The 27,443-nt window shown below is 47.0% G+C and overlaps 1 protein-coding gene across 1 annotated transcript in view; it reads left to right on the top strand.

Moving 5' to 3' along the window:
* The window catches only part of LOC311232149 (alpha-1,6-mannosylglycoprotein 6-beta-N-acetylglucosaminyltransferase B-like), a gene marked incomplete at both ends in the record, with an annotated part of 487,590 nt that overhangs the window by 372,020 nt on the left and 88,127 nt on the right, over nucleotides 1-27,443 (top strand). Inside the window, 2 exons of the mRNA XM_084318847.1 lie at nucleotides 4,631-4,764; nucleotides 14,884-15,014. Of these exons, the coding sequence (XP_084174973.1) occupies nucleotides 4,631-4,764; nucleotides 14,884-15,014 (265 nt within the window). The remainder of the gene's footprint in view (nucleotides 1-4,630; nucleotides 4,765-14,883; nucleotides 15,015-27,443) is intronic.

Raw genomic sequence — 27,443 nt, 5'->3', positions numbered from 1 at the left:
TTTTGTTTAGATGCAAAGCACTATGAACAGCAATGCCACTAACTCACTCAGTTACAGTATACCGCAATTCACCACTCAGCTTAACGTCAAGATGACAGCAGCACCCAGCCGCCTGTACGTTAATGCCAAGCAAGCAGTGCAAAAATGCTTCCGCATTCGTCACCGCACGCTAGTGCGGTAAAGCGCCCTTCTTTTCAGACAAATGCTACCGTGCGTGCACCGGCGGCGGCGTGCTCGCTCAGGTGCGTGCGTGCGCCGGCGTGCTCGCGCGAGGTGCCCGCGCATGCGACACGAGCGGAGCTCAATATATATAAGTCACCGCCCCTTATTCAGTATCCAACAAATAGCTCAATTGGCAAGGACACATGGCTGTGGATCCTATGGCTTGTTTGCTGGCGAGTTCGAATCCCATCAAAAATATTTTTTAACGTGATTTTTTTTTAACGTGTATTCTTTCGCCGATTAAGGTTAGGCATTGTTTCGGAGTTGGTTAAGGTTAGAACGGTTAAGTTTAGGCGCTGTTAAGGAGCTGGTTAAGGTTAGAGTTTGTCAAAGAGAATGGCAATATAATTTCTATGGTTAAGGTAAGGTTAAGGTTAGGCATTGTTTCGGAGTTGGTTAAGGTTAGAACGGTTAAGTTTAGGCGTTGTTAAGGAGCTGGTTAAGGTTAGAGTTTGTCAAAGAGAATGGCAATAGACAGCCTATTTCCGCGAAAATGAAAGGCGCATTACTGCATGCCACTACGGTAAATTTTTGCACTGCTTGCTTGGCATAAAGCTACACGCCACCCAGCCAGCTACTAGCTCTGATTCCATCAAATTCATGGAAATAAATGGGATACATATGTTTCTGGTAAAAGTTTTTTATGCCAAGCCTTCAAGCTACGTTCACCAGGCAGCAACACACAGGAGCCGTCAAGCTACATTCACCAGCCAGCAACACACAGGAGCCGTCAAGCTACATTCACCAGGCAGCAACACACAGTGTTGGGAAAGTTCACTTTCTACATGAACTAGTTCAGTTCACAGTTCACAAATTTTAAAATGAACTAGTTCAGTTCATAGTTCAAAATAAAAAAATGTTAAAGGGGAGATGAAGCATAGCGATAAACACATAGTCATAGCATCAAATTAGTATTTAGATAAACCACAGAAAAAATCACGTTATAAAAATAAGGCGTTTCTAAGAAAAAACGATTTGTAATGTCCATTTATGTAGCATTTATGAACATGTGCGCCGCCATTTTGTTGCTGACGTCACGGTGTTGGTTTGGTGTATACACTGCTAGTTAGTTGCATAGTAAACATGGACTGTCAGGTCAGTCAAATGTTGCCTACCAAACAATGGGACCGCGGTTCTTTTTGTATTGCTCCTGGCTGTTCAAACTAATTTACCGTGTGAAAGAGAGAGGAAAGTTGGTTAATTTCCACAAACTACCAGTGAAAAAAACAGTGTTGTTGGCACGTTGGCTCAGGCTGGCTGCACTCAGGCGGCGCGATCAGCCTGTTGGACAGGGAATGAAGATCTCCAGCGAACACTTCATTGCCTCGGATTATGTTGTTGGGGTGGGAGGTTTGTCCAGAAGACCACTAATCAGCTGAAGCCTGATGCGGTTCCCTCGGTCTTCGACAGACAGACCGGCGTAAATGGCGAAAACAGGGAAATTATATTTGATCAAATAAGCAGGATTTCACATTTTATTATAGGACCCTGTCTTACACAAGGTACACAGCAAACAAACTAGGATCACATTGTTCACTGCTTCATCTCCCCTTTAACTAAAGTTCATCGTTTCAAAAATGAACTAATTTATAGTTTATAGTTCTTTTTTCAATACGTTGCTGCGAGCTATTATTTTTCAAATGTATTGCCACAACCCATAATAAACCACAGAATACTGGCATTTCCATAACGCTTCGCTGCCGCCCATTCATCCACACTAGTAGCAGCTGCAGCTTTCATCTCTACAGTATATTTTCAAAAACATGAGGAAAACATGCTGCTTGAATGGTCTTTATTAAGTATAATAATCTAAATATACTTAAAGTACCAAAAGTGAAAGTAGTCATTGTGCAAACATATAAACATGTGCCGACATAACTCTGTACTAACACAACACGAGGTAGGAACCAGGCTGAGGTATGAAACTAAGGTTGTACCTCAAAGTTCAACATTCAAAGCGCAAAACATTTACTGACTTTAGCTAAAACTCTTTTAAATGCTCATACTGTACGCTGACGCCGCTTAGAGTCTGACTCTGAGCGAGTGAAGCGCCTTCTGAAAGTGCGAGTGCTGCTGCTCTACTACCCGACTCCCCGAAGCCCCGCCGAGAGCGGTTGCCAGATTGTGTGGTTTTCAGCATTATTTTAAAGCCTGTTTACGGTGTGTTTTAACTGGGTTTTCGGCTGAAAGGCATATGAAATTTGGCACACGTTTGAACGCCGTTATAATATAGTGCTGAGAATGAACGCACTTTTGAATGCCGTTATACAGCGCTGAGAATGAACTACACACCCTCAAGACCCCTACGCTCTGCATCTTCTGGCCGCCTCAGACCTACTCCTATCCAAGCTCCCGGAGGGTCATCAAAGAGAAGCCGCCTATTCTCAGTCCTTGCCCCACAATGGTGGAATGAACTACCCATCCCAGTTAGGACAGCCGAATCCCGTCCAATCTTTCGCCGTCGACTAAAGACTCACTTCTTCAACCATTATCTGAAATGAAAAAAAAAAAAAAAAAAAAAAAAATCTAACCCTGACTAACCTTACTGTCATGCACTTGTCCTAATAAACTAACCTACACTGTAACACGCAACACTTGATGAACATTGTTACTCAGCTGATAGAGTTGTACCCTTCTTGCTGTCTTGTCGTACAGAACTTGTAAGTCGCTTTGGATAAAAGCGTCAGCTAAATGACTAAATGTAAATGTAAATGTAAACTTGTTCTCAAGTACGTTCATTTAGGGGGGAAAACATCCGTTCAGTTCCCGTTCGCCCAAAATACGAAAGCGTTCACGAACGATTGTTCATTGAACGCGTTCAGGTACATCACTGGCAACACACAGGAGCCTTCAAGCTACATTCACCAGGCAGCAACACACAGGAGCTTTGCCGTGGCTTCTTTGAAAACAGCAATAGAGCATGGTGATAACCGTGATTAGCATGTTTGCTAGCTACTCAATATTATATTGCATGCATAGCTGACTGGGAGCACAGCCCAATGGTCCCACAGCCCTATGTTCCCACATTTCTACGATTTTTGTTTTTAAATTAGGCCCTATGTTCCCACAGCCCTATGTTCCCACATTTCTACGATTTTTTGTTCACTCAAAATGAGGCCCTATGTTCCCACAGCCCTATGTACCCACATTTCCTTTTTTCATAAATTTGTATCTGATTTTATCCCCCTTTCTCTTAATTTGGTAGCCAATTACACCCAACCTATTATCCAATTGTCCTCTGGTAGTAGAGGGTTTGTCCGGGAACATAGGGCCTCATTTTGAGAGAGATCTTAGAAATGTGGGAACATAGGGCCTCATTTTGAGAGAGATCTTAGAAATGCGGGAACATAGGGCTGTGGGAACATTGGGGCTAATTTTGAGAGAGATCTTAGAAATGTGGGAACATAGGGCTGTGGGAACATAGGGCCTAATTTTGAGGAAAGTCTTAGAAATGTGGGAACATAGGGCAGTGGACATAGGGCCTCAATTTGAGAGAGATCTTAGAAATGTGGGAACATAGGGCTGTGGGACCATTGGGCTGTGGGAACATAGGGCCTCATTTTGAGAGATAACTTAGAAATGTATGAACATAGGGCTGTGGGACCATTGGGCTGTGGGAACATAGGGCCTAATTTTTTGAAAAATCTTAGAAATGTGGGAACATAGGGCCACATTTTTTGAGAGATCTTAGAAATGTGGGAACATAGGGCTGTGGGACCATTGGGCCTAATTTTGAGAGAGATCTTAGAAATGTGGGAACATAGGGCTGTGGGAACATTGGGCTGTGGGAACATACAGTAGGGCTGTGGGAAAGTAGGGCTGACCCCAGCTGACTAGCTAGATATAGTGTTATCAGGACTCATCAGGTTGAGTATACAGTCAAATATATTTTTATCTGTGCAACACATAATTTAAGTGGATTTAGAGTGAATGACATAATTTCAAACCCGAGGAAAGCAACAGTTATGATTGGAGGATCAAGAAAAGAGCTTGCTTGCTTTGTATCTATGGCACTACAGCTGTGTCTTCAGGGGGTTGTAACCTTCAAAGGCCGCATTTGAAGACTGCATTGTAGCGGCGCGACCAAGGCTGTCCCAATTTGAAGGCTCCTTCAAAATTTGCCAACAAATGCAGCCTTTTTTTCTCTGAACGGATGGATCCTCCGGGACAGATTTCTCACCAACGGGCAGCTATGCCGACTATTTACCAAGACTGAATGCTGTTTTAACCGTTAACGGTTAACCGTCTGTAGTGTGGTAGTGAAAGGTTTAACCTTCTGTGTGGTTGTGAAAGGATTAACCCTTTGTCGTGTGGCAATGAGAGTTAACATTCTGTATTGTCGCAGTAAAAGGGTTAACCCTTTGTCGTGTGGCAGTGAAAGGGTTAACATCTTCCCTTTCCTCTGCAGGTGTCACATCCGGGTGATTGACACGTTTGGGACGGAGCCGGCATACAACCATGAGGAGTACGCCACGCTGCACGGCTACAGGACCAACTGGGGCTACTGGAGCCTCAACGCCAGGCAGTACATGACCATGTTCCGTACGTACTCAACGCCTCAGACCCGCCCTCTTTTCTTGATCGTCCAATCGCAACTGTCGCTACTCTTGGAAGCAACAATTGTGATTGGAGGATCAAGAAAAGAGGGCGTGGTTTTTCATTTGACCTTTTTCATTCATTCAAACTTTCATTTATTCTCGAAAAGACAATTGAGGTCACCCTCATGTTCAATGTCGTCGAGACTTTGAAGACTCGAGACCTTTCAATGCACACATTTCTACACTATAACAATAATAAATATTAATAACTATCTATATAGTACTTTTCACACATGGACCACAGTCCAGAGTGCCCCACAGCAATTAGTATAACATGAACATAGGCATAAAATCAGCACACAATTGACAGAATAAAAAACAATGCATAAATTGCAGACATAAGAATAGGTATAAAAGACAATGAAAGTAGTGCAATGTAAACACGCAGACTTAAGAATAGGCATAAAATAAGTACAATGTCGCTCGAAGGCATGTGAACCCCGCCGGAACAGTCAGTCCCCCAAACACCACACACATCAATCCCTACCACATCCTCATCCAAGACACACCCCCCGATAAAGCACGTCATGACCGAAGGAAAACACAAACAGAAGACCTATCTCAAACCTGCCCTCTTTTCTACAACTGTTTGCTCTTGGAAGCAACCATTGTGATTGGAGGATCAAGAAAAGAGGGCGTGGTTTGAGATATGTCATTTTGATTTCATTTGTTGATTTATTATGATTAAACCATAGAGATTGTATTTTGAAGCATACGATTTGAAGATAAAACAGCCTATGCTTTTTTTTTATGACCCTGAAAAGAAAACGTTCTTCTACAGTTCTGTATACTTTACTCCAACAAGAGGAAGACATAGGAAGCTTTGCCAGCTTTGAAATAGGCTACATATAAAAACTCACTTCTGACAATATTTGTGGCCCTTCCAACATTTTCTTTAATAACATTTGAGATGATAAAATGCCCTCATGGCTGCATGTTTGCTTACATTTGGATTACACGGACATACTGTAATCCATATTGCTAAAATAAGGAAGTCATGTGCTGTGCATGGCAACAGAGTTCCAAAGTCCCACGGGAGTCCCATGGGACACCTATTTGCATTCGCAACTTGTATTCTAGTTGCTATGGCGACACATTATGCTTGGTCACATAATATACTGTTTTCGTCCTTGTCCTTTTGGCTGCAAACCTTGAACCATGACTGGAATATGGGAGAAATGTGTCTGACATTTTTACATACAGTTTTTCCCTACCCAGAGGGATTTAATGGGGAAATAATAGTGATTGTTATTAGTTGAATGATTATACAAGAGTTACTATAGCTAGTGTTGTATTAGCAACAGGACTGGGCCTTTTTACTTTCTACTGGTGAGGAGTTTTAGGTCGCTTTCACATATAGTTTTGGTGGACTCTGTGCGGTTCTGGTGGTGAAGTTGCAACATTGTTGCATTCTTCATTTGGTTCGCCTGCATTCACACAGCAATTTGTCAAGCGCACCGAACTTTCTGAACAATGTCACATGGTCGAAAAGGGCGCATGTCTATTGGACACAATGGAGAGTGGAAATCCCTCCCTTTCAGGAAGTGAAATGCGCGTCAACACAAACTGCGTGAAGCGTGATAGTAGCAGAGACGTGGCATTGATACATCGTTCGATTATAATTCCCATTACCGCCATCCTCTCGCTAAACAACTTGTACACCTCGTTGTTTTTGTGAGTGCCCACATTCCCCACAAGCAGCTGTTTTATTTGGTCTTCTGCCCCCCAAGTCTATCCACGAGACATGTTTACACAGTGTGCTTGTTTTGCAGTGAATGCCGCGCCGCGGTAATATTAATAATAATAACAGCTGTGTTTTTTTTCTTCCTTCTACCCCAAGATGCACAGTAGATAGATAGATAGATAGATAGATAGATAGATAGATAGATAGATAGATAGATAGATAGATAGATAGATAGATAGATAGATAGATAGATAGATAGATAGATAGATAGATAGATAGATAGATAGATAGATAGATAGATAGATAGATAGATAGATAGATAGATAGATAGATAGATAGATAGATAGATAGATAGATAGATAGATAGATAGATAGATAGATAGATAGATAGATAGATAGATAGATAGATAGATAGATAGATAGATAGATAGATAGATAGATAGATAGATAGATAGATAGATAGATAGATAGATAGATAGATAGATAGATAGATAGATAGATAGATAGATAGATAGATAGATAGATAGATAGATAGATAGATAGATAGATAGATAGATAGATAGATAGATAGATAGATAGATAGATAGATAGATAGATAGATAGATAGATAGATAGATAGATAGATAGATAGATAGATAGATAGATAGATAGATAGATAGATAGATAGATAGATAGATAGATAGATAGATAGATAGATAGATAGATAGATAGATAGATAGATAGATAGATAGATAGATAGATAGATAGATAGATAGATAGATAGATAGATAGATAGATAGATAGATAGATAGATAGATAGATAGATAGATAGATAGATAGATAGATAGATAGATAGATAGATAGATAGATAGATAGATAGATAGATAGATAGATAGATAGATAGATAGATAGATAGATAGATAGATAGATAGATAGATAGATAGATAGATAGATAGATAGATAGATAGATAGATAGATAGATAGATAGATAGATAGATAGATAGATAGATAGATAGATAGATAGATAGATAGATAGATAGATAGATAGATAGATAGATAGATAGATAGATAGATAGATAGATAGATAGATAGATAGATAGATAGATAGATAGATAGATAGATAGATAGATAGATAGATAGATAGATAGATAGATAGATAGATAGATAGATAGATAGATAGATAGATAGATAGATAGATAGATAGATAGATAGATAGATAGATAGATAGATAGATAGATAGATAGATAGATAGATAGATAGATAGATAGATAGATAGATAGATAGATAGATAGATAGATAGATAGATAGATAGATAGATAGATAGATAGATAGATAGATAGATAGATAGATAGATAGATAGATAGATAGATAGATAGATAGATAGATAGATAGATAGATAGATAGATAGATAGATAGATAGATAGATAGATAGATAGATAGATAGATAGATAGATAGATAGATAGATAGATAGATAGATAGATAGATAGATAGATAGATAGATAGATAGATAGATAGATAGATAGATAGATAGATAGATAGATAGATAGATAGATAGATAGATAGATAGATAGATAGATAGATAGATAGATAGATAGATAGATAGATAGATAGATAGATAGATAGATAGATAGATAGATAGATAGATAGATAGATAGATAGATAGATAGATAGATAGATAGATAGATAGATAGATAGATAGATAGATAGATAGATAGATAGATAGATAGATAGATAGATAGATAGATAGATAGATAGATAGATAGATAGATAGATAGATAGATAGATAGATAGATAGATAGATAGATAGATAGATAGATAGATAGATAGATAGATAGATAGATAGATAGATAGATAGATAGATAGATAGATAGATAGATAGATAGATAGATAGATAGATAGATAGATAGATAGATAGATAGATAGATAGATAGATAGATAGATAGATAGATAGATAGATAGATAGATAGATAGATAGATAGATAGATAGATAGATAGATAGATAGATAGATAGATAGATAGATAGATAGATAGATAGATAGATAGATAGATAGATAGATAGATAGATAGATAGATAGATAGATTGGTCCAAACCGAAAAACCGGACTATCGAATTCTGGTCCGATAGTCCGGACCAAACAGCCCCTGTGTGAAAGCGACCTTTAACACCACAGAACCCAGTGTCCATTTAAGCTTTTCCATTATCATGCAACAGAGCAGCCAGTGTCTCTTCAGCTGTTACCCTGCTGTCCTTGTGCTGAACTCTGGTCCTCTGTTTACATCTTAACAGTGCCATGCCACCAAACAGATAAGGTGGGTTTATTATAATAATAATATTATAATTCATTACATTTATATAGCGATTTTCTAAACACTCAAAGCGCTCCCCACAATGTAGGGTGGAAATTGCCTCCTTCACCACCACTGGTAGCGCCCAACCTTGGGCTACGCAGGCTCAATGGCTGCGATACACTGGCACCTGGCACACTACACAATGGCTGAACGGCTCAGGAGACAGAGATGGAGGGGAAGGGACGATTAGGTGGCCTTGATGTCAGAGACCTGATTGGAAATTTGGCCAGGAACGTCGGGGAACCCTCTGCTCTTTGCGATAGGCGTCCTGGGTTCTTTACCGGCCGAGATTCAGTTAGGACCTCGGTTTAGAGTCTCATCACTTCTATATTTGACTAAATTGAAGTGTTTCGGCAGAAAAGAAACAGACTGGACAACCAAATGGCAATCTATTTGGTTCCCTGTGGTTTTTCCATGTCAGATGCACACCCCTTGGCTGTTTTGGAATAGAAATTGAATCCCATTCATCTTCAGCATCCTTTCTTTATTGTTTCTACAGTGACATAGCGTTGGCAGCGATTGCTATAGCGTTTTGTACTAACTACAGTGGTATACTATCATCTACTGGATCCACAAGTGGCCGTGTTAACCAGCTGAGCTAAAAGGTACTGTAGGTTAGCATGTACTGGTTGACTGCGACCGACTCATCAGTAGTTTACAGTCGTCCTCTCCCTCGAGAAGTGTGTCCCCGACTCGTTACGTTCTTTCCATCCACGCATGCATTTTCCCGGGGAGTTAAGGCAGTGAGATGATATCCCACCCCCATTGCTATGTAAACCTGGATACAGGTTTCACAGGGCAGTGAGATCCCACCACTGTCACCAATGTAACAATAGGATCCACAAGCGGCCGCACTAACCAGCTTAGCAAAAAAGGTCAAACCTGTTAGCAGGTGCTGGTTGACTGTGACCGACTCGTCAGCAGTTGACACCGGTATCTTCACTCTTTAACCCTTTCACTACCACACTACCAAAGGGTTAACCCTTTCACTGCGACAATACAGAACGAGTTATATGAGTACTGGCTAAGCGTCCCGCTCTTAAGCCATACCGAGATATACCTCATCTCATGTACCTATTGTACTCCATCAATGAATAAAACCAAAATACACCCCTCACCTGCCAGGCCCCGCCCCTTAGTGGCGTGCTACATAGTACTGGGCATGGCCACCACTCACTCTTCCTCGGAAAAAATCGTTTCCGAAGCAAAGTTTCCCCAAGGGAACTCAGGGCACGCTAACAGCGGGACGCTTAGCCAGTACTCATATAACTAGGTTATATACATAACCTGTCATTATATTTCGTACTTGCATCGCGTCCCGCTCTTAAGCCATACCGAGATATGGGGTAGAGCGGACGCGAGGCCCGACAGATGCACCCCCTGAGGACCCGTAAGCCCACATCAAGGGGAAAGGGGAGTCCTGTCACACCATCCTTCCTAATGAAGAGGGGGCGCAGTCAACTCCACCCGAGTGCGAACAAGAGGGAACTAGAACACAACACACTGTGGCCCATACCCACACACCCCTGCTACCCCACCAAAGGACAGGAAGCAGGAGAGGCCACAGACCTCAGAACCGCCTGGGAGACAGAACCCCCGGTCATGTCCATGAGGTAAAACCTTACGAAGGGACCCGGGGAAGACCATGAAGCTGCAGCACAGATGTCCTCCACCGAGGCCCCACCCAGCAGAGCGGCAGAGGCTGCCACCCCACGAGTGGAGTGCGCCCTGACGCCCCCAGGGGGAGCTAGCCCGGCCAACGTGTAGCAAAGGGCAATGCCCTCGCACAACCAATGGGACAGGCGCTGTTTCGATAGTGCCTTACCAGCACGAGAACCACCGTAACAGACAAAAACTGATCGGTAGCCCTGAGGCCCTGAGTACGGCTGAGGTAAATCCCCAAGCCCGGACTGGACATGACAGGTGAAGGCCCGCCTCCAACTCACTAGCATGAGGAGGTGGCTGAAACGCCTGAACCACAATATCCCTGGAGCGGAAGGAACTCTGGTTGTACCGAGAGAGCACAAAGCTCACCCACGCGTTTAGCGGAGGTGACAGCCAGCAAGAACGCGGTCTTGAACGACAGCTGTTCCAACGGCGCTTGCTCAAGAGGCTCAAACGGGGCCAAGGACAACCGACCGAGGACCAATTGAAGATCCCAACTCGGAGCCAAAGAGCGTTTTACTGGCTTAACGCGTCGGGCGCCAAGCAGGAAACGCTTCACAAGAGGGTGGCTGAACAAAACATCACCCTCAAATCCCTCATGATAAGAGGATATAGCTGCTGCATATACCCTCACCGTCGAAGCCGACAGTCTATCAAGGAGAGACTGGAGGTAAACAAGGACAGTATCCAGGGGGCAGGACACCGGTCCCTGCCCCCCGCCTTACACCACTCTTGGAACATACGCCATCTGCCCGCGTAAGCACGACAGTGGAGGGAGCATGCGCATTCCGGATGGTATCAACCACAGAAGGGTCCATCCTCTACAGACTTACCCTCTCACCAACCAAACCATCAGATGTTGGCACAACACCGGGTGCTGAACAGCGACCCGTGTGCTTGAGTGAGGGCTTTCGCCGACCAAGGAATAGGCCATGGCGGAGCTACCAGTAGCTGGAGCAGGACCGGGAACCACACAGCTGCGCCCCGGTCCGGCGCAATCAGGATCAAGGACCTGCGCTCCTCAACGTACCCGCCCCAACAACTGAGGCATCGGCCCCAGACCTGCCTGGCTATGTCCGGACGTAATCCCCACCCGTCAGGATGAGGACCGCCCCGCGACATTACACCTGTACCCATATTCACCCTGCCGGGGATGTGGGGAGCCCTCAGGTCGCGCAGATGGAGGACGCCCATAGCCAGCCGCCCGCCGTCCGGTGCAGACGGGGGGAGCGTACTCCTCCCCATCTGTCGATATACGACACTGACGTCGTATCGAGCGTGTCGCAACACGCTCTGAGAGGGATGCCCATAGCACTCCACCCGTTGACTGGGAAGAGGAGTACTCCACTTCCAGTCTACAGCAACCCCAGGCTGGTAGGAACCCTGCCTGGCATGATACCTGACGATCCACCTTGACCACCAAGGACCAGAACGTCGGCAGGGCAGAATACACTTCGTAACCCCTGACGACGCAGAGGCCCAGTGCGGCCTCCACGCACTTGGTGAAGATGCAGGGAGCCAGAGAAAAACCGAATGGCAACCCCTGGTACCCATACGCTAACCCTGTAAGGCAGCGTAGGTAAGCCCTAGGACGGAAGATCGGGAATGCGAACACGCATCCTACAGGTCTATGGAGGAGAACCAGACCCCCACCTGACAGTGTTCAACAGGTAGGAGACGATCCAAAAAATACCGAACCTTCCCATGGTCCAACATGGGTCTGACACCCCCCCCCCTCCCGATTTCTCAGGCACCAGAGAACACCGGGAGGAAAACGCCACGACGATGGCTTGCTTCGTCCACAGAGATCAGATCTTGTCGACCAGAGCTGTCACTGCTGGTGACCCTGACAATAGGGTCTGTACCAAACCCGAAAACTGGTGGGGTTGTGTAAATACAAGTCCCCGCCTCAGCGTTCTCTCCATCCACCTCGACATATGGTACTGCCGTAGCCATATGTGATGACACTCCCAACGCACCCGCCGCCAAGTGGCGCAGGTCCGCAAGGAACTGTAGATAGGCGGCCCGGTCCCACCCGCTGTGCGTAGCCAACCCTGGACCCGTGCGAGCAGAGCGTTCCGTGGAGTCGGGTCGGAACCTGACACTACCCACGAGGCAATCGCACTCAAGGGGGGACCCCGACAGAAAGGGCCGGTTTGATACGGGGGAAGCTGACATCAATCTAGGTGACAAAAGCCCCCCCACTGAACACCCCTCCAGAACATGCTGAGGAGTTGTTCTGCAGCCGGACATGCAAGGCGTGAGGACCCCATGGGTTCCTACACACCGTAGCCCTGCAGTGATATTACTACCACCTAAATCACGCGCACCTCTTCTTTTCAGACCACTGCCGATCTCGGAAACAATCAGAGCCCCCTTTTTCCGCTGGTGTTGGGGGAGGGAGTGATCGGAGAGCGGGCTGCTCGCGGCAGGACGGCGACGGCTTGTATATTCCAAGCCGAGCCCATCCAACATGGCCGATCCCTCGGCCGCCAAGGCTGTCGGCCTTGTGGACACCTGTCGATTCAACGCCCAGGATACCTCTGGCGGGGGAAAACATGGCGGCCTGTCGAGGGCCTCGTCATCGCCGCTGACGAGGCCGTGCTCTCTCTTCTTCTGGCTGCGCGGTGTGAGGCGGTGTGGGGCCTAGGACAAATACCGCCCGCGCTCCAGCGGAAGACCAAAATCCTCTGCGGAGAGGGGAGCCCTAAGCGGTTATAGCTTGCGGCTGGGTCAAAGCTAATAACGTCAACAACCTCGCGCGATGTGTTGACGTCGGCTGGCCCTCAAGGCCCCGCCACCAGACACCATTTGTTGATAGAAAAAACAGCTGCCAATTCCATACCGTGGCGGTACAGGCTTTAGCAGCCCACCAGCCACTCGCCGGGCCGACCCACCTCATGGCGTCGGCCGGGCGGGGCACTGTTTCAACATGTCAAAAGCAAAGGACTGATGCTAACACGGAGCACCAGTGGTGGGTGTAAACAGCAACCTCCACTGTGGTGTGCACCATGAAGGGGTTAATGAATAAATGAACTAACACCACGAATATACTGTAGAATGGGCAAGCCCATGTACACAACGTTAAGGGGAGGCGGACCAGAGAGAACCAGTCCCGCATTCATTCATAATATTCACAACAGCACACCAGCCCTAGACCTCAGCCCATTTACCCATGAAGGTAAACAAAGCCCCCCCCGCACTACTCCACCAGTAGACACCGATTGACTGTCAGCATGAATGGTTGAGAGGAGGGAAGATTGTAGCATAGACAGACATTCCCGTAGCAGAGAGACAGAACAAAAACAGTAGCCCCACTATAGCATAGCGTTCGACGCTAATGTGGACAGAAAACAGTCAGCTGAGCCACAACACTGGCCGCCGCTAAATTCCATCCTGCAGCAGTATAGCTCTACTGCCACCCGCTGGGCCGACTCGCTCTCAAGCATCGGCTCCCGGGTGGGACACCGTCCAGCCCCGCCGAGGCACAGGATCGATGCTACCTGGCTAGGCTACCTGTTGTCAACCCATTTACCCGTAAAGGGAAAAATAGGACTCAGCAAAACCCCCCACATTAGCTACCGACTGACCTTCATCAATGAACCGGTTTAAGAGGAGGGAAAAGCGGCAACATCCCACGGCGGGGAACATTAGAACAGTGCCCAGCATTTCAGCAGTAGTGTTAGCATTTAGCATTAGCATTAGCATTTAGCGTTAGCGTTAGTGTTTAGCAGCACGCTCCAGGATCGCTTGGAACCCGTCCACTTCAGTGGAACGTTCACCAAACCATCCCGCCCCTGGCGCCGACACACAACATGGTTGTGTAACAAAACAAACCAGCATTACTAACACTAGCATCAATGCCTGATGACACAGGGCTCACCTGTGTGCGAGCCGGCTCGATAGCCAACCTCGCACGCTGTTCCTCAATCTGCTGCCACAAGACGAGGGAACATCAGAATAGACCCGACGTGACGTTGGAACATACCCCGAAGATTCCAGGGATAAGCAAATCTCCGTAAGTACCCAATATTATCTAAACTTTTCAAATCAACTAGTTGCATAGGGCGTCTTGCATCCGCTATGATGGAAACGAAAATAGAGGAAGAGTGAGTGGTGGCCATGCCCAGTACTATGTAGCACGCCACTAAGGGGCGGGGCCTGGCAGGTGAGGGGTGTATTTTGGTTTTATTCGTTGATGGAGTACAATAGGTACATGAGATGAGGTATATCTCAGTATGGCTTAAGAGCGGGACGCGATGCAAGTACGAAATATAACATTAATTAAGCAGGTTTGGGGAAGGCCCGTCCATTTCTGTGTCAGACAAACAAACATTCATCCTTTTATCCATATCTCTTTCTCTCTCTCTCTCTCTCTCTTCCAGCTCACACGCCAGACAACTCATTCATGGGTTTTGTATCGGAGGAGCTGAACGAGACAGAGAAGAGGAGCATTCAACAGAACAAGGTCAACAACATGGCTGTCGTCTACGGCAAGGAGGCCAGCATGTGGAAGGTAAAGAAAACACACACACACAGTTTATATGCTTACAAATGTAGATAATAAAAATAATAAAAATAATAATAATAATAATAATAATAATAATAATAATAATAATAATAATAATAATAATAATAATAATAATAATAATAATAATAATAATAATAATAATAATAATAATAATAATAATAATGATAATAATAATAATAATTGTAACTGAGGGGTACAATTCCCTGACTGTATGGTTAGATATGATACTTACTACCACTACCTCTTGTACTTTAGACTCTGGCCACCCAGTACTAGGTATGAATATGTTGAACACTCCCACCTGATAAACGGATCCAACACAAATGTACCAAATCGAAAGTTTGAGTTTTAATACATAGCAAAAGGTATGTACAACGATCACTTAATTACATTTATGATTTGAAATAGTATGCACTTTTATGGCAAATGAGTATTCGTAGGTAGACCAATATCGAATGTCCAATCTCTGATTGCGCAGGAAGCAAATATACAACCTGGAATATTTAGGGAACAATAGCGATGATACTTGAATGATTATATAGCTGGATACACTAGGGGAAGGTTCCGACTGCTTGTAGGACAGCTGGAGGGGGGGGGGGGGGGTTAGAGAGTCACTGGCTGGATCCCGTCTCGCCGAGGGTATCTTGGGAGAGTCCACAGTTGTGCGACACGGTGCCCAACGATCCTCGATCCACAGATGAATGCAGTTGGACCCTCTGTGGCCGGCGTCCTCCGGTCCACGACGGAGAGACGTGAGGCGACCTCACTGTGCAGAGCGCCGTCTCACCTGTCGTCCTCTCCGGGGGGGGTATTTCCAACACACCGCAGTGTTGGCCTTTATCCATAGAATAATCAAAGTACTCAAAGCATAATCCAAGCCGGGGAAGGCTAGCCGTCGTCGGTAGAATAATCCAATATACAGGTCCACTCGCTCTTTGGCCTGGAGCTCCTCGGGTGCAGCTTCACGTGGGGTCAACCACCCTGGATAAGCGTCCAGCTGATGCCCGAAACGATGGGGGTGCTGATTACTATAGAACTCTTACCGCACGAGGCACTATATATGAATAGACTATTATTAGCTTAATAGAATACGTCCAACTCGACGATATAGTGCCAAATATGACTATTCAAATATTAATATACACGATGTCTCAATGCCGATACTGGGCCGAATTGGCCTTACTGCCCACACGTGGTTCGCGGGGAGGCTTTTGCGTCTGTCACTCTGTTGGAGGGTAAGGAACTGGACTAAAAGAAAGTTCTACTTTAATAGCGCAGTATATATACGCAATATGAACAAATAGTACCATTAGTGGTGCGGTAGACATATTCCTACGCGGAACTAGGACTCGTCCATACATGTTGAGCGGTACGATTGAACTTGGTCTGAGGGGTATGGCGACCTGGCACCAAGGTCTCGTCCAATGGTAGAATGGAGACTATTATGGGATGTTCAGTAGACTAGAAGGGTTATTCAATGCATATTGTACAAGGAATATACAAGGGATATCAGGGGATATACAAATACAATTAAATATATATATATAAATAAATATATATATTCGGTTTAATCTGATCCTTCAGAACAGCCGCCCCCTAATTGGTCCCAACCTAATTAGTTAAGCAGAGACAGATTAACCGCACTGTCTACCACTCAAGGGTTCGCTGTAAGGGTCAGTCAACTCACAAAGTCATAGGGTCATGGTCATCATCGATTGTGTCTGGGAGTCGGGGCAGTTCTATGAGCCTCGCCACAGGACGGGTGTAAGTGCGCCCTTGGACGAGTACTTCAGCTGCTCGGACCTTGCCATCGGCACCGGTGATCACTTTGCTTACGCGGCCAGCCAGCCACATAGCTCTGGGTAGTGACTGGTCAATAATCATGACGACTGTTCCTTCCGTCAAATTGTCTCTCTCTTTTACCCACTTCTGGCGGGTCTGTAGAGACGGTAGGTAGTGCAGTAGGAAACTGCTCCAAAACTTGTCGGCTAATACTTGGCTGTACCTCCACATTCGTCGGCCGTTCGCTTCTTCAGGCCGGTACATTGTCTGGGGTAACGCGGGATCTAGCCGCCCCATCAGGAGGGTGTTGGGGGTGACTGGGTCGACATCTGCTACATCACTGGAGACGTAACCGAGGGGCTTTGAGTTCAATACTCCCTCAATCTCCGTGAGGACTGTCATTAGGACTTCTTCCGCCACAGTCTGGGCCCCAAGTACTGCGTACAGGGCTGTCTTTATAGAACGTACTTCTCGTTCCCAAGTTCCACCGAAGTGGGGTGCGTTTGGGGGGTTGAATTGGAAGTCAATCTGGGCTGGAGCGAGGTGGGTCTTAAGTTCTGGGCCCATAGCTTGGAAGCTCTCCCTCAGCTCTCTTTCTCCGCCTTTGAAGTTTGTCCCGTGATCGGACAATAATGTAGACGGTTTTCCTTTCCGTGATGTGAATCTTCGGAAGGCCATAAGGAATGAGTCTGTGCTCATGGTCGGAAGGAGCTCGATATGTATCGCTCTGGTGGTCATGCATTTGAATACAATACCCCACCGCTTCTCGGTGCCTCTTCCTTTCTTTATGTGCAGCGGGCCAAAACAGTCCATGCCTGTTGAGTGGAATGGCTTGTCGCCGAGTCGGAGGCGACATGGAGGTAGGTCAGCCATCCGTGGTATGCTGGGCTGCGCGCGCCACTTTCGGCAGTCTAGACAGGTTCGCTGGAAGCGTCGCACCGCCTCTCTTCCTTGAAGTATCCAGTAACGACGTCTGATCTCCGCGAAGACTCTCTCTGCTCCTGCGTGGTGTACATCCTCGTCGTATTTCTTTATAATCAGCTCTGTGACCTTGTGTCGGCTGTTCAATACGATCGGGTACTTAATGTCATCCGGTAAATTGGGGGCTCTCCGCAGGCGACCACCCACTCTGATGAGGGTATGTGTGTCACTCTCGGGGGCCAGATGAATCAATCTGCTGTCTGATGGGACGGGCTTTCCTCCCTGTAGACAGTCTAGTTCATCAGGGAACGAGTCTCTCTGGGCTCGTTGCAGTAGAAGCAGTTCTGCTTTCTTGTAGTCAGCTGCTGACATATCAGCGGGGGACTGAATCTCTGGGTGGTGCCGCAGGAATGTCCGTTGCTGCGCACTCTCTATGGTAATGCAATCGTCTATGTTGGGGTCTGCGGAGACAACAGTGCTCAATCCACAGAACATAGGTTTCTTATTCTCAGCCTCCTCGTCACTTGCTTCCCTCGGGGTGGGCGTGGGCCAATCTCCTTCCGGGAGCTTGAGGAATGCTGGTCCGTCACTGTAGATGTTACGACGGGTTAAGTCATCTAGGGACATTCCCCGGGTGATGACGTCAGCTGGGTTGTGTTTTGTATCAACATAGCGCCAGTTTGCTTCTCCGGTTAACTCTCCGGTTAACTCTTGAATCTCAGTGACTCTGACTCCCACGAAGATTTTGTATTTGCATGAATCCGATTTGATCCAGGCGAGTACTGTCGTGGAATCTGACCACAGGATTGTTCTATGCACCGGAATGGTGAGCTCACGTTGGATGAGCGTGGCTAGATGCGCTCCTGCGAGGGCTGCGCAGAGCTCTAGACGTGGGATAGACTGTTGCTTGCGTGGGGCTATTCTCGAGCGGGCGAGGATGAATGCTGTGTAGATCTCTCCCCCCTCTTCTTGGGCCCGCAAGTAGGCTACTGATCCGTAGGCGACCTCGGAGGCGTCACTGAAGACGTGTATATCCATTTTACATGTCTCTGGCCTCACCGTGGGTGGGAAGTAGCTTCGGCGTATATTAACGCCTGGGAGTGAGTGGAGTTCCATCTCCCACTCTCTCCAGGTGGATGCAAGGTGTGCGGGAATGGGGTCGTCCCAGCCCTGGTCCTTGTCCCACAATGCTCGTACAATCATCTTTGCCCTGGTGGTGTACGGTAGTATACATCCTAACGGGTCATATTGTCGGGCGAGTGTTCTGTACACACTCCGTCTGGTGGTCGGTATTGCCGTCGACCTTCCCTGCTCCGTGGTCAGGGGTTTGTGTCTATAGTGGAGCGAATCTGTTTTGAAGCGCCACACTAATCCTAGTGTCATCTCTTGGGCTTCTCCTGGGATTGTGGCCATCCAGGTCTCGCTGCTCGCTGCCTTGTCCTCGGAGGAGAGGCTGCGCAGTACGTGCGGATCGCTGCTGGCCCACTGCCTGAGATCAAAGCCGCCTTTGATCAGAGAGGCGCGGAGTTTAAGTAGGAGAGCCTCGGCTTCTTCCTGGGTCGAAACGCTTTGTAGACAGTTATCTACGTAGAAGCTGTTCTTCACACTGTGTCGGACCTCTTCGTCCGCTGCTGGGTCCTCTGCGACATGTCTCTGTAGTGCAAATGTAGCACAGCATGGGCTGCATGTAGTTCCGAAAGGGAGGACTTCCCATTGGTAGATGGCTGGGTGCTCATCTCCTGGCCTCTCTCTCCATAGGAACCGCAACAGGGGCTTGTCCTCCTCTACTAATCTCACCTGCAGGAACATCCCTTTGATATCCCCGCTGATAGCCACCTTGTCCTGGCGGAAGCGGAGTAGTACGCCTAGTAGGGAGGGGCCGAGTGTAGGACCGGGCAATAGCTCTTTATTCAGATTTTGGGATCCGATCTGGTAGCTGCAGTTAAACACGATGCGGTCTTTGCCGTTGTGATGAACCTTGTGGTGGGGCACGTACCACGATTCAGTCGTCTGGTCGGCCTCTTTAATGTCAATCTTTGTGACGTGTCCCGCTGTGATGAGCTTCTCAATCTCAGCATCCCTTCCCGCCGCAGGAGTGGCGTGGCGTATCTCAACACGCCGCTGACTGGGACTCTCTTTGTTCCCGTATCGAGGAGGTTAATGGCGTAGATGTCGTCTTTAGAGCGAATGTCTTTCTTTTCGTTCTTAAAGGGCATTTGTTCTAAGGTCCATAGCCTCTCTACATGCTGCAGGAGTGCGGTGTCTCCCTCTGTGACTCGGGAGTGGAGACAGCTAGTGGCTGTGGTTCGGTTGAGAGATTTGGCGAGTGGGCCTTGGAGAGTCCATCCTAGGCGGGTCTCGACTGCTGCAGGACAGCCTCTGGGTCTCGGTGGTCTCTCTGCCGCCTAAAGCGCTCCTGTCGGGCGGGCGGTAGCTTCTCCAAGATCCTCTCTACATTTGAGTTGGCGTATAGTTCATGCCTACCATTTTCCCTCTGCGCTCCCAGCATCCCTACCAGGGACTGCACTCTGATGGACAGGTCGTCCAGTGCTCGATTGTCTGTTGCTGGGGGTAGGCGGTCGATGTGCCTGATCTCCTGGATCACGTAATCCCATATACGTCCATATCTCTGGTCCAACGCTACCAGCGCTGCGGTGTATGGGGTCGTGGAAGTGGCGTAGGCGAGCGCTATGTTGTGCGCGCGGGGTACCTTTAAATGCTTCAGTAGTATCGCGTATTTATGGCGTTCATCAATGACATCCACCAACATTGTCTCTAGACACATGCGGAGCTCCGTATACTGGGCCCGGTTCTCCTGGGTGAAGTCTGGTACCATAGGTGTGCCAATGTATGACGCGGATTGTTGATACATCGGCGAGCGTTGGGGGAGAGGCCTCCTAGGCGAGTCTCCTCCTGCTCCTTGGCGTGGGCTGGTACCGGCTGTGTACCATGGCCCGCTGGTCCAGGTGCTGTTCCTCGGTGCGGGTCGTGCGTCGTGCTCACCCGTGAATAGCGTCGGGGGTCTGTAGCGCAGCTCCGCGGGGGTATAGCCTGGGCTGTACTGGACCTCCTGGTCCGGTAGAGTACTGTGCTGTCGTCGGGCGTGGTTCTCCTCCTCTTCCTCTTCGTCTTCCGTTAGGTCATCCAGGGCTTGTAGTCTCTGATTTAGCCTCTCCGCAGTGTATGCTGCTCCTTCCCGGTGGCTGGGTCTCGCTTGGACCGGTTGGGGAAGGGGCTCTGCGGGGGGTATAGACCTTGTCTGTTGGTCAAGTTCAGGGTCGCTTACTCGGCTAGGGGATGCCGCCCTGGAGTGATGTCTAGACGAGTTCCTGGAGCCTCTGGTGGAGGGAGGGGGTGTTCAAGTCAAGAGTTTTAATTGTCACGGCATACAGGTATACAATGAAATGCGGGTGGTCTTGCCCGCAACGATGTGCAATACAGTGGTACATATAATAGAATCAAAAGAAGAAACAACATTGTGCAGTAACAGATAGCAGGTAACATGGAGTGACATCTCGGTATCTGTACATAGTTATTTACAGCGCATGTGTGACATGCTAGTTAGCTTTGGTAGTGCAATACACTGTTCCTGTTATTCTAATTTAAAGTGTCCTTTCCTTTGGCCATAAGTGTGCGTGTGTGCGACATGAGTGTGTGCCCGCTCATGTTAAAGTGTTAAGTGGCTGCTCGTGTGTGAGCGTGCACAGTGTGCGTGTCGTGTGTGTGTTCATGTGTGCTTGTGTGTGGACAGTTCAATGTTCTGAGCACTCAATGTACATTGTTCATGGCTCTGATGGCCTGGGGGAAGAAGCTGAGCCTAAGCCGCTCTGTCCTAGTAGCTGGGATTTGCAGGCGTCTGCCTGACCTCAGCAGCTGAAACAGGCTGTTATTGGGGTGGTGAGGGTCTTTCATTATCCTGCAGGCTCTGGATTTGCACCTCTTGTTGTATAGAACCTGCAGGGGGGGTAGTGCAATACCCGTGGTACGCTCGGCTGAGCGCACCACTTTCTGTAGGGCCTTCTTGTCCTGTGCCGTGCTGTTTCCATACCAGGCAGTGATGTTTCCGGTCAGGATGCTCTCTACAGCTCCTGAGTAGAAGGACTGGAGTATCTTCCCCGATACTCTGAACTTCCTTAACTGTCTCAGGTGGTAGAGACGCTGTTTCGCCTTCTTTACTACTGTGCCTATGTGTGTTGACCATGTCAGGTCCTCTGAGATGTGGACCCCCAGGTACTTGAAGCTGCTCACCCTGTCCACGGTAGCCCCGTTTATCATCAGTGGTGTGTGTGTCTCCTGCTGTCCTCTCCTATAATCCACGATCAGTTCCTTGGTTTTGCCAATGTTCAGGAGCAGGCTGTTGTCCTGGCACCAGCGTTCCAGTACCTCCACCTCCTCCCGGTAGGCCTTCTCGTCGTTGTCCGAGATCAGCCCCACCACCACCGTGTCATCTGCGAACTTCACTATGGAGTTGGAGCTGAACTTGGCCACACAGTCGTGTGTGTAGAGTGAGTACAGCAGGGGGCTCAGAACACAGCCCTGGGGGGACCCGATGCTCAGGGTGATGGTGTTGGAGGTCTGACCCCCCACCCTGACCGCCTGGGGTCTTTCGCTCAGAAAGTCCAGTACCCAGGCGCTCAGGGCGGAGCTCAGACCTAGCTCGATCAGCTTGTCCACCAGTCTGGTGGGGACTATGGTGTTGAACGCTGAGCTGTAGTCAATGAACAACAGTCTCACATAGCCCCCCTTCTGACGGTCAAGGTGCGAGAGGGTGCTGTGCAGTACCTGGGAGACCGCGTCGTCGGTGGACCTGTTTGTCCTGTATGCAAATTGCATAGGGTCCATATCACTGGGGAGGGAGGCACAAATGTGGTCCTTGACCAGCCTCTCGAAACATTTCATGACCACAGAGGTGAGTGCCACCGGTCTGTAGTCATTTGGACATGCTGGGGAGGGTTTCTTCGGCACAGGGATGATGGTAGACCTCTTGAAGCAGGCAGGGACCACTGACTCCGCCAGTGATTGATTAAATATGACGGTGAACACAGGGGCCAGCTGGTTGGCACAGGTCTTGAGTATACGTCCTGTTATGCCATCTGGGCCAGCAGCCTTCCTGGTGTTCACCTGCATAAATGCTCTTCTCACACTGTGTTCCGACAACGAGAGAGCGTCCCCCCCCCCCTCGCGGTTGCCCCCCCCCCCTCCACAACAGCCGGCGTGCCAGTGACGTCACTAGCCGGAGAGCCAGCAGCGCCACTGTCTACACCAAACCGAGCGTAGAAGGTGTTGAGCTTGTCCGCGAGGGAGGCGTCGTCGCTCCCCATTGACGGGGCGCTGACTTTATAGTCAGTTATTGACTTCAGTCCCTGCCATAATCCTCTTGTGTCGTTTTGTGCCATTTGTGTCTCCAGTTTGTCAGCATATGTCCTCTTAGCAAGTTTGACTGCTTTGCGTAGAGTATAGACTGAAGCCTTATACTCCTCCATGTTTCCTGACTCTCTACCCAGGTTGTAGGCGGTGGTACGAGAGTTCAGAGCTGCTCTAATAGTGCTATCCACCCACGGTTTCTGGTTTGGGAAAATCCGCACCGTTTTCCTGAGGACAATACCATCAGCTATTGTTGTTATGTAGCACACCACTATGTCTGCTAGTTCACTGACGTCACTGGCACTTCCTATGAACATATCCCAATCCGTGTCTGCAAGCACGTCCTTGAGCGTGGCCTCTGATTCGTCGGTCCACTTCTTAGTCTCACGTGACACGACGGCGTCACGTGATCTCTGTTGATATGCCGGAAATAGCAAGATGGAGTCATGATCGCTCGAGCTTGTGGACCCCGTTAATGGCGGAGCGGCTACTGCCTTGTAACCCGCTTTGAACGGGGAATAGCAGTGGTCGAGTGTGTTCTTCCCTCTGGTGGAGCAAGCGATGTGTTGGAAAAAGGACGGCATCACTTTCTTCAGGTTGGCCTGGTTGAAATCGCCGGCCACTACCATCGCTGCGTCTGGGTGTTTGATCTGGTGTCTGTTGAGATGATCGTGTAATTCGCCCAGCGCTTTGCCCGTATTCGCGTGTGGGGGAATATACACGGCAGTCATGACGACTGCTGTGAACTCCCTCGGGAGGTGAAACGGACGACATAGGATAGAAAGATGTTCCAAGTCCGGCGAACACGAGTTTGAGAGGACCTGCACCCCCTCGGGATTAACCCAGGAATTGTTCGTGATGAGGCAGACTCCGCCGCCGATGGTCTTTCCTGAGCCAGCGTTGCGATCTGCACGTAAGACTGTGAAGGCATCCGAGGGAGAGACGCTTTTGTCTGGGGTCGTCGACGTGAGCCATGTCTCTGTGAGACATATAATGTTGATGTCTCTCATCTCCCGTTGGAACCGGACCCTCGCTCTCAGATCATCCATCCTACCCTCCAACGAACGGGCATTCGCCAGAAAGATGGATGGAATTGCTGGGCGGTAAGCAGCTCTTTTTAGTCTCAATCTGATACCTCCTCGTCTCCCTCTGTGTCTTCTCCTGCCGTCGCCTTTGTTCTTTTCTTTGCCGCCATTCTCCCGTCTGATTTCTGCTGGCCATTCTAGGTCAAAAGTGTCTCCAAACTCCTCTTTGAGCCCGGGGTTCAGGTCCATAAGTGTCTGACGGTCGTATGACGTACCCGCCAGTGTTGCTTTAAATAAAAAAGTAGCAAAAACAAACATAATAGCTAAAAGTGAGTACATCGTTGCGGAGCTAAAACCAGAGGCGTCTGACCAGGGTCGCGTCCTCATGAAGCGTCCTTCTGATCAGCTGTTCTATTAGTTGCGCTTGTGCTCTGTCGCGCTCGGCTTCGCGCTTGGTGAGATCCGATTCTCTCTGGGCACCGGTGGCGGCGCGCTGGGCGTCGGCCCGGTCTCTTGCCATATTCTCTTCCATCTGAATGCGTCTTATTTCCAGGCGTATGTGCTCTTCTTCGCTCCGTTGCTGTATCTGCAATCGATCGCGTTCACCCTGGAGTCTATCGCGTTCAGTAGAGGCTTTCAGGCTGACGAGGAATGCCTGCTGTAGTGTCCTCTCTGCCTCGCTAGGAGAAGACGGTTGTATAGGGGAGCCGTCCCTTGGGGTACTCCGTGCGGAGTCTTGGAGCTCTATCTCCACGGTGCTCTCCTCATCTTCTTCCGTGCCGAGTTCTCTCTCGGTAGTGTTGTCTTCCTCCCGGGACTCGTCGGGTACTACTTCTTCAGTATTGGCGGGGTGTAAAGTCATGTCTGGTTCCCCCTGGTCCCCACCGTGAGCTTGGTCAGTTACATTAGAACCCATAGGGGCCTCTATGGTCGGGGTAGCCTGGTCGTTAGGGTTAGACATAATTTTACTTTCTAGTTTTACCGCGTTTACTGTTGGTAGAAGACTAGGTTGTTGACTGACAGCGTAAGCCTCTAGGTACTGAGGGAGCTGTCGTTTGCGCCGCGGGCGTTGTTGGTTAGGAGGATCGTTTCGTGGAGTGTTCATCATAGGCCATTTTAATATTAATAACACTATATTAATATTACACTGATTACCATCCGGCTCGAAGGACCAATTGTAACTGAGGGGTACAATTCCCTGACTGTATGGTTAGATATGATACTTACTACCACTACCTCTTGTACTTTAGACTCTGGCCACCCAGTACTAGGTATGAATATGTTGAACACTCCCACCTGATAAACGGATCCAACACAAATGTACCAAATCGAAAGTTTGAGTTTTAATACATAGCAAAAGGTATGTACAACGATCACTTAATTACATTTATGATTTGAAATAGTATGCACTTTTATGGCAAATGAGTATTCGTAGGTAGACCAATATCGAATGTCCAATCTCTGATTGCGCAGGAAGCAAATATACAACCTGGAATATTTAGGGAACAATAGCGATGATACTTGAATGATTATATAGCTGGATACACTAGGGGAAGGTTCCGACTGCTTGTAGGACAGCTGGAGGGGGGGGGGGGGGGTTAGAGAGTCACTGGCTGGATCCCGTCTGGCCGAGGGTATCTTGGGAGAGTCCACAGTTGTGCGACACGGTGCCCAACGATCCTCGATCCACAGATGAATGCAGTTGGACCCTCTGTGGCCGGCGTCCTCCGGTCCACGACGGAGAGACGTGAGGCGACCTCACTGTGCAGAGCGCCGTCTCACCTGTCGTCCTCTCCGGGGGGGGTATTTCCAACACACCGCAGTGTTGGCCTTTATCCATAGAATAATCAAAGTACTCAAAGCATAATCCAAGCCGGGGAAGGCTAGCCGTCGTCGGTAGAATAATCCAATATACAGGTCCACTCGCTCTTTGGCCTGGAGCTCCTCGGGTGCAGCTTCACGTGGGGTCAACCACCCTGGATAAGCGCCCAGCTGATGCCCGAAACGATGGGGGTGCTGATTACTATAGAACTCTTACCGCACGAGGCACTATATATGAATAGACTATTATTAGCTTAATAGAATACGTCCAACTCGACGATATAGTGCCAAATATGACTATTCAAATATTAATATACACGATGTCTCAATGCCGATACTGGGCCGAATTGGCCTTACTGCCCACACGTGGTTCGCGGGGAGGCTTTTGCGTCTGTCACTCTGTTGGAGGGTAAGGAACTGGACTAAAAGAAAGTTCTACTTTAATAGCGCAGTATATATACGCAATATGAACAAATAGTACCATTAGTGGTGCGGTAGACATATTCCTACGCGGAACTAGGACTCGTCCATACATGTTGAGCGGTACGATTGAACTTGGTCTGAGGGGTATGGCGACCTGGCACCAAGGTCTCGTCCAATGGTAGAATGGAGACTATTATGGGATGTTCAGTAGACTAGAAGGGATATTCAATGCATATTGTACAAGGAATATACAAGGGATATCAGGGGATATACAAATACAATTAAATATATATATATAAATAAATATATATATTCGGTTTAATCTGATCCTTCAGAACAATAATAATAATAATAATAATAATAATAATAATAATAATAATAATAATAATAATAATAATAATAATAATAATAATAATAATAATAATAATAATAATAATAATAATAATAATAATAATAATAATAATAATAATAATAATAATAATTATTATTATTATTATTATTATTATTATAATAATAATAATAATAATAATAATAATAATAATAATAATAATAATAATAATAATAATAATAATAATAATAATAATAATTATTATTATTATTATTATTATTATTATTATTATTATTATAATAATAATAATAATAATAATAATAATAATAATAATAATAATAATAATAATAATAATAATACACTTTATTTGTATAGCACCTTTCATACAGAAACTGCAGCTCAAAGTGCTTCACAACGGAAAAAAGACAGGCATGAAATAAAATCACAGTTTTTCACATTAGGATCTAACATCCCAACAGGCCACCTTGTTTATGGTTTGATTCAGTTTTAAATAGACACTAATAAAAAGAGTAAGATCAAATAGACAGAGTAAAATAGTGCAATAGTGCAATGCAATAAAATAGTGGAATAGAATAGAATGAGCACATAAAGTGCAGACATATAAAATAGTTCTGGATTACAGAACAGTTTAAAGTTGTCTTTACCGTCTTTTTCAGATACAAAAATAGATCAAAATCTCTGCATACAGTATATACCAATACCTCCACGTCAAATATGCACGCACACACA

Source organism: Notolepis coatsorum (assembly GCF_963971535.1).
Source record: "Notolepis coatsorum genome assembly, chromosome: 7".
Lineage (NCBI taxonomy): Eukaryota > Metazoa > Chordata > Actinopteri > Aulopiformes > Paralepididae > Notolepis > Notolepis coatsorum.
This window is presented reverse-complemented; position numbering and strand designations above follow the sequence as displayed.